Source organism: Lolium perenne, chromosome 1 (assembly GCF_019359855.2).
Source record: "Lolium perenne isolate Kyuss_39 chromosome 1, Kyuss_2.0, whole genome shotgun sequence".
In the NCBI taxonomy this organism is placed as follows: Eukaryota; Viridiplantae; Streptophyta; class Magnoliopsida; order Poales; family Poaceae; genus Lolium; species Lolium perenne.
Window position 1 is genome coordinate 270,628,427 of NC_067244.2, and position 8,526 is coordinate 270,636,952.

The 8,526-nt window shown below is 47.3% G+C and overlaps 1 protein-coding gene across 2 annotated transcripts; it reads left to right on the forward strand.

The window, feature by feature from the left end:
* The first annotated feature begins 4,579 nt into the window (after positions 1 to 4,579).
* LOC127328259 (alpha carbonic anhydrase 1, chloroplastic) lies at positions 4,580 to 5,698 on the forward strand. Of its 2 annotated transcripts, none has more exons than XM_051354874.2 (2): positions 4,580 to 4,703; positions 4,851 to 5,698. In XM_051354874.2, the coding sequence occupies exons 1-2, from the start codon at positions 4,616 to 4,618 to the stop codon at positions 5,630 to 5,632; spliced, it is 870 nt and encodes a 289-aa protein (XP_051210834.1). In that variant the 5' UTR covers positions 4,580 to 4,615; the 3' UTR covers positions 5,633 to 5,698. The 2 variants fall into 2 exon arrangements, with proteins under 2 accessions (XP_051210834.1, XP_071681706.1); XM_071825605.1 differs by having other exon boundaries at positions 4,621 to 4,703; positions 4,855 to 5,698.
* Positions 5,699 to 8,526: the final 2,828 nt, after the last annotated feature.

The window sequence follows — 8,526 nt, forward strand, 5'->3', positions numbered from 1 at the left end:
GATAATGTTTAGTAATCTCTCTTTTTCTTTCTTATACTTTCCACTCTGATTTTTTGCCCATCCCTTAAGAAATCTTCTTATATGTCTTAGCTTATTCAACCAAACCTCCATCGGACTAGCTCCACCTATAGCTGAGTTCCACTCCTTTACAATCATGTCAAAAAAACCTTCTTGCCGCAACCAATGCAACTCAAAAGATAATTTTGCTTGATTTCCCAGGTGTGCTTTCACTCCTGAATCAATCAGTATTGGAGTATGGTCGGATTCAGCTCTAGTTAAAGCTCTAACAGTCACTAAAGGAAATTTTTGTTCCCACGAGGTTGATGCTAAAACTCTATCCAGTTTCTCATATGTAGGTTCATCTCTCCTACTTGCCCATGTAAATTGCCTTCCAGTGAGAGCAATTTCACGCAAGTTGAGGTGTTCAATAATTGCATTAAAAACAAAAGGCCAACGCGCTTTGAAATTATTATTATTTTTCTCCTCTCTTTTGCGAATAATATTGAAATCCCCCCTACCAACATAGGGAGCGTTTCAGTCTCACACGTTCTTACTAATTCAGCCAAAAATTCAGATTTGTGCTCATCTTGGGCAGCCCCATAGACCGGCACCAGAATCCATTCAAAACCATCTCTCTTACATTTGATATGAAGCTTAACACAAAAATCTCCCGTACTTACGTTTAACACCTGTAGCGTGTCGGAATTTATTCCCACTAGAATACCTCCTGAGCGCCCATGTGGTGGTAAACAAAACTAGGAGAAATTATATCCTGCTGCTAATTGGTTTAAAAAAGGGATCGAGAAATTAGATCTCCCAGTTTCCAACAAAGCTATGAAATCTAGTTTATGTTCCCAAATCGCCTCTTTGACAAATAAATGTTTCGCAATATCACCAAAACCTCCTGGATTCCAGTTAATACCTTTTATATTTTGCATTATGAAAATTGCTTTTTAATTCTTTTCCTAGTGCTCTTGCGGATGTTACTAGTATCATAAACTTTCTTTTGCCTAATTTTTTTACACTTCACCACTGGCTTACGATGTTCCAGATGATCATCCAGATCCAGAGGTATATCATCATCATCAACCAAATCCTCACATAAGGTGGACACTTTTGACAATACAAGAGTTTCCAGACCTTCTTCCATATTCTCCATTTCATTCTTTTTATTTTCCGAAATTGTTAAGATACGTTCCTCTTGCACCATTTTAAGCCCTTTAACGGATTTACCTATCTCACTAGGTGACTTACCTAAGGATATACCTAAGCATTCTGCTCTCTTAACAATCTCAGAATCCGAAATATTAATTATAGAGTGCATGGGAAAATTGAACTGACCCGAAGAAAAAGATTCATCACGTGCCTGCGCCTTCCTCTTTGCCTTTTCCATCTGAGGCATGTCGGCATTAGGTTGGCCACCCAACCGGGTACTCGACCTCACACCATCAGAGGGCTTCGGAATTCCCCCAAATACGATAACTTCTTCTAATGAAGGGCAGTGAGATACAGAACCATTATCAATTAAGGATATAGATGTCTTATGTATGTCATTAGTAGATAAACACTCAGAAAAAGAGAGGAGGCCCACCAGGAACATTCATATATGAGGCATCCCTCATTATTCCTTAAGAATCTCATGTCTCTTAAGAATCAAAGGACTTCCCCTAACATCTTCCACATGTTTCACCCCGGGTTCCAACGAACCAGCTACATCAGCTATATGATATTCATGATAATCAGATTGCAAGGGAATATATGACATACATGTATTATGAACAGATGAAAACGGAGAAAACACACCTACAGACGTACCAGCTCCATGCATATAAGATCCTCCTGGAACATGCACTGCTGGCCTCATCATTGGATCATCAAAATGTCCATTTACATCATTGCCAACCGAATCAGTAGTAACTGCGATCTTCTGCGGCGAGCTGTGTGCAGAGTGTAGCCCTGTGCCATTACGTGTGACCGCATCCGATCCCAGCTTGGCAGCAGCGCCACTGTCCCCCTGTACCATGCATACTGGACCCTCTCCTTCTCATTGGCTCGCTGGGGCTCAACCACACAGCTGTCAGCATTCATCATCATTGCCCGCTCATTCCCTTGCACGCCATTGGCCAACAGAGGCGTCGTCCCCGCCGCAGGACCTACTCCCTGCCGCTCCAGAGCACCTGGCGAGCAAGCAGTGGCCATCGCCCGTCCGCTCTGCTGTCCAACGCTGACAGCATCAGTTCCGAGGCTCAGGTGGCTTATGCCAGCAGACAACACCGGCACAGTACACGTCGGTAATCCCGAGGCGAATCTGGCAGGAGTTGAATCTGCATAGGAATCAGCACATTGTCCCTTATTTAGTGACAAATTTTTAGCATGCAATATAGGCGTAAAAGCAATATTTTTTTGAGTCAAAAAATTACCAGAGGACGCATTACCTAAAGGGGATACAGGCAACTTCAAAGTCCCAATATAAATTTCATCCACTTGTCCACATTTCTCTTGCATTCCCTCTTCCCCATTTTTTGTACCATTTCCAACATTACCATTGTTATTAGCATTTGCTTCATCCTCCATACCTCTAGCATCCATCTCCATATCATTGTGACCATCACCTTGGCCCAAACCATTGTTTGGGTCACCTCCCCCATTGTTATCATAATTTGCCTCGGTCATATTCACCTCTTGGACTCCATCTCCTTCCTCCACCTCAAAACGGAGTTTGTAAAATCCCCTCCTAATAAAAACATCACTGTCCTGAGGAATAAGATTGCGATCCAAACACCCAATCTTAATGCGAAGCAATTTATTCTTACGAGTAAAAGGCATATCAACATCCAAAGTTTTCCCAAACAGAGAACCAATCCCCCACAGAGACAAATAGTCAGCTCTCATGTCAGAAGGTATTCCATCAACACGAACCCACACCTCTGGCAAACTATATAATGGCTCCTCTACTGAAGACCAGAAATCAAAGAACAAGACAGTATCCTTTTTTGGGCAAACATAAGATCCAAAATTCTTGAGCCTCTGTACTTCAATTGTCACCCCAAAATTATTGTTGTAATTCCTCTGTCCACCCCAATTGTCACCTCTAGCATTTGAAAAATTTCCACCTGATCCCGTCCCACTCGATTCACCTTGGACAAAATTTCTACCAAAACCAGCGTGCCCATTACCTTGGTATCCGCGGCCTCCGTTGAAGCCCTGTCCTCCTCGGCCGCCTCCATGCCCCATGCGCCCGCGCGCATTGCCTCCACGACCCGCAGCAAAACCTCCGCGAGCCTGGAAACCACCGCGACCATGATTGAAAGCGCCCCTCCCAGGGTTGAAACCACCGTTGCCGCCATCGCCGCTCATCGGCACGGAAGAGTGCGGCTGCTGGACAACGTGTTTTCCTTTCTCTAACTTTCGCCAAGTAAACCCTAGAAGCCGTCTAAACGCGTGCCCAGCGACGGCTTCACCGACTTTGACTTGGATCGGACGATGGGTCTCAACAGACCCATCAGTCTTCCCAGGAAAAACCCGTCTCTGTAAAATCCGGCCTGGGCCTCTTTGATCGGGAAAAACAGATGAAGGCCTCAAGCGCAACGAGCCCAAACCATGAATTTTTGAACGCCCCGCATTTACCGGCGCAATCACCGGATCGGGTCTGATCTTGTCGGTCTCCGGCGACCAACGTCGCCGATGAACAACAGTCCATCCTTCCTGACCATCATCATGGAAAACAGACGGCTCCAACACTGGTAAATTCAGAGACTTTGGAACCGATCTTGTCAACGGCGTCGACAAAGGTGGAAACGACGTACCTTCCATTGCCATGAAGTCCATGGCAGCCTTCCTCTGTGCCTGACGCCGATTTAGACGCTTGATGGCCCTTCGTGCCAGATCCTGAGTGGACTCATTGAGTTCCCTGTCAAAAACGACTTCCGGCGTACGATAGAGGTACTGCCATGAGCCGGCCTCTTGAGGTGACAGAGGTGTCCACCATGGCGTCTTCATCTTCTTGTTCGTCATCCGATGGCACTAGCACCCAAAACCGGCCGACAGGGCGCTCCAACCCCCTCCCGCAGTTGAGCTGAGGCTGAGCGGCCGCCGGAGACGGCGTGAGGGGCTCGCCGCCCGCGACACCAATCTCGCCGCCCGTGTCGCCAGTCGCGTCGCCCGCGTCGCCCGCTCTCTCTCTAACGGTCATGTTTGAAGAGTAGCCCATCCTACACTCTCACACTTTTCCCTTTGGATTTTTTTTTCCAGTATCCTTGTCCTTGTACGCAGGACTTGAACGTGAGAAGTTCACGAGTCACGGCTCCTTGATAACCAATTAGCATATATGAATGTCAACGTTTTGATAACCAATGAGTCACTTATTTCTGGCGGAGGGAGTTATAGCAGACACACGTTTGACCGTGTCGGTCCATTTTGTGAGGCACAACACATCCATCCAAATATAGGAGTAAGAAGCAATCTTTTGCGGTTGACCACAAAACTGATTTAGCCACGACATGCTCTTCCACTCACGCATGCTTTGCTACCTCTATTTCCTTGGCACCTACGTATCCTAAACAAAAGGAGCTAGGGTTTGTCCAAACAAAGCCCACTCAGTTTCTACATCGATCTAATGAACCGAATGGCGTTCTCGCCGTTGTCCTGCTGGGCGATGATCTTGGTTGTCGTCCTTGCCTCTGGTTTCGACGTGGCCCTCTCACGTAAGTAAAATACCTATATATCTCTCCAACTCATGGATATATGCTTGTTGACTAGATATCTAGACAAATTAAGTTAAATCAATTAACATGGATCCAATGGAGTAGTAAATTCCATAAGAAGGGATGAATGAAAATGCAATGTTGCAGACAGCGATGTTGGTGGCCCGAGCTTCAGCTACAATACGATGAGCTTCGACGGCCCGGAGAACTGGGGCAAGCTGAGCCCCGCCTACAAGGAGTGCGGCGAGGGCAAGGCGCAGTCGCCCATCGACATTGTCACCGCCAACGCTGTCCCCAACCCGAGCCTCGACAACCTTACCCGCGTCTACGCCCCCACCGTCGCCACCCTCAACAACAACGGCAAGGACATCAGCATGACCTTCCAAGACCATGAAGGCCACTCCGTCTCTCCGGGCACCATCCTAGTCTGCAACCCCGACGGGTCCATGAAGGCTTTCGGGTTCAAGATGATCCACTGGCACTCGCCGTCAGAGCACACCATCGATGGCCAGCGCTTTCCCTTGGAGCTCCACCTGGTGCACGCCAGCGAGGACGGCCACCTCGCCGTCATCGGCATCCTCTACAAGATCGGGGACCACGACGCCTTCTACGACCAGCTGGAGGACAAGCTTCGGGAGCTCAAGACGGAGCACCGTGTGGCGGCGGGGCTGGTGGAGCTCAAATCGCTGCAGAAGCGGACGGGGAGCTACTTCCGGTACATGGGGTCGCTCACCACGCCGCCGTGCACCGAGAACGTGATCTGGAACATCCTCGGCAAGGTCAGGGAGATCAGCGCCGAGCAGCTGCAGCTGCTCACGGCGCCACTGCCGCACAAGGACAACCGGCCGGCCCAGCCGCTGAATGGCCGCACCGTCCAGTTCTACAGCCCGCCAAACAGCACTGTCTCCTTCCAAAACATCTCACAGTAGCTAGTTACTACATTAACCCTGAGAAATGACATTATATATATGTACTTTTACCTATTTTCTTATCTAGTTGATCAGGCGTGAACGCGCACCCTTTTTCTAAAAAAAATTAAATTTTAAATGCTATTTGAAAGTTTCAAAAAAACTGAAATAAATTTTTGCGTTACATATAATCTTGATACTTACTCGTGTAAATTTTCACGGAAAAATACGATTGTACGTGGCCTACATGAAAATAAAAAAATATCTAAATGACACTATTATGATTGGATTTGTGTGTTCAAAGAAATACAATTTCCCATTTTCTCATTTTTATGTGGGTTATATACAACGGTATTTTTCCGCGAAAGCTTACACGAGTAAGTATCAAGATAATATATACATTCGTGGTTTTCAAGATTTTCTAAAAGTCTAAAATAGTATTTTTTTGAATTTCTCATAATCAGATGCACACACCAAATCCGCTTCAATTAATCTGGTAAATTTTAAAAAGAAATAATATGGGAGAATAATGTTCTGACAATGCCAGTGATAAGGAGGCAATGTTAGTGAACAACGTACAAGTTCTACAAGACTCTAACCAAATCTAGTTTCATTAGTCCGCCTCTTGGAGGGTTAGAGTATCTCCAGCAGTTGAGCTTCTAGGCCGAAATCCAGCGCTATTTACACTAGTAGAAAAAGAGGCTTCCGTACGCCTCCTTTAGTCCCCAAAATATTCGAACCGCGACTAAAGGGGTCTTTAGTCGCGGTTCGGGAGGTGACCCGCGACTGAAGGTCTGGGCCCAACAGGCTCGATCGACAGCTGGTGGACGGGGGGGGGGGGGGGGGGGCTTTAGTCCCGGTTGGCCAGGTCTACTGCGACTAAACGTCCTCAGGCCTGGTCCGAAGGCCTTTAGTCGCGGTTGGCCAGGCCAACCGGGACTAAAGGTTCATCCCTATAAATGCAGTTTAGCACACTACACTTATCTATTTGGTGCCACTTCCATTCACAAGGGGGTGGTGGATTTGCCTTTGGATCCTCTTATGCACACAAGGTGTTCGATGAAATGCACGAGAGCATGAAACAAACATGATATGAAGTGTCCGAGCCTCACTTGAGCTTTCTCGTTTATTTTTCCTCCTCGATCGCGGTTAGCAACTTGAACCTTTCATGTGTCATTCATAAAATATGCATGTGTGTAGTTCATTGTTTAATTTCTATTATTTCTAGCTAGTTAGTTTAACAAATGCATGATGGTTAATTATATACTTTATATAATAATAATGCGGATGAATCAGCAATGGATGTACGGTAACCGACTCTCCGGCGAGTTCATTACGGGTTTGAAAGATTTTCTCGTAGTGGCTAATGCGAACAAGCGGGGGGGGGGGGGGTTGTTATCTGTCCATGTGCTGCCTGTAAGAATCAGAAGGGTTACTCTTCCTCAAGAGACGTTCACGTGCACATGCTTCGGCACGGTTTCATGCCAAGCTATAATTGTTGGACCAAGCATGGAGAAAGAGGGGTTAAAATGGAAGAAGATGAAGAAGGGGATGATATCGATGACAACTATCACTACTAGGAAAAGCCTTATAGCAGCACTCCTTACCACCGGCGAGTATGGATACAAGATGCCGACGGTAATGCCTTCCAGGGGTGCCTAACCCTACCGCCGACGAGTTTGAATGGAGGTCGCCGGGGGTGCGTGCGTTACCGCCGGCGAGTAGGGCACGAAGGTGCTGGCGATATAATGGGCTACGGGGTCCCCGTTGGGCCTGGACTTACCGCTAGCGGTTTAGGCCCAAAGCGCCGGCGTTAGAAGGCTCTACCGCCGGCGAGTAGGGCACGAAGGTGCCGGCGATATAATGGGCTGCGGGGTCCCCGTTGGGCCTGGACTAACCGCCGACGGTTTAGGCCCAAAGCGCCGGGGGTAGAATGCTCTACCGCCGGCGGACCCGAATGGAAGATGCCGGGGGTAAGGAGTGGCAGGGTGGGCCACCCAGCGGCCACCCATCCTGCACTTACCGCCGGCGGTTTAGCCCCAAAAGCGCCGGGGGTAATGTTCCCTACCGCTGGCAACTTCATTTGTAGGCGCCAGCGGTAACCTGGGCCATGCCATTAAGACGACCAGCCACCTACCACCACCCTCACACACTCATATGTGATGGCAAATCAATCCAAGCACTTGTTAGCTCATTCCCCCACCCATTTTAGCTATTTCAACCAACAAAATATGATTTATTTGAGCAAATCATGCACTACCTAGGCCCCCTAGCATGATTTGCATGATCTAGATCTATCTCCTCCCACCACCTTTTCCACTAGATCTAGCTAGATCTCTCTATTTCTAGATCTCTAGATCTCTCGAGCATAAAGTCGATGTGTGGCGTCTCTCCGGTGCTTTTAGACGTCGCGTCAACTAATAGGTATATAACTACTGAGTGGAATGTTCATGAGTTGGCGAAAATTCGCGGTTATGTCACTAGTGATGGCAAAAGACGGTTCCATATATGTAAATGCATTGTTTTGCATTTGTTGACGTGTGCAGGAACATTGAGTTGCCAATGTTTTGCCGGAATGTTGATTAACTTCCGTTCCGGAAATTCTTTGGAACTCCAGCATGACAATATTTAGCAAAGGTCATGTCGAATTTTGTCATGAAAACCGAGGCGGTGGTTGTAATCAATTATCTTGTCTTGTAGGCGACAATGGTCATCAAGATGAGGGAAAGCGTCGTGGATAGATACGTGGAACGCGCGACGGCCGACATGTATCAAAAAAAGCGAAAGGATATAATGTGTCCTTGTCGAAGATGCAAGCTAGGGTCGTTGTTCGACCCCTTTTCAGGCATAGTGAATGAGCACCTGCTCAGGTATAGTTTCATGGAGGGGCATACTCAGTGGATGAGTGATGATGG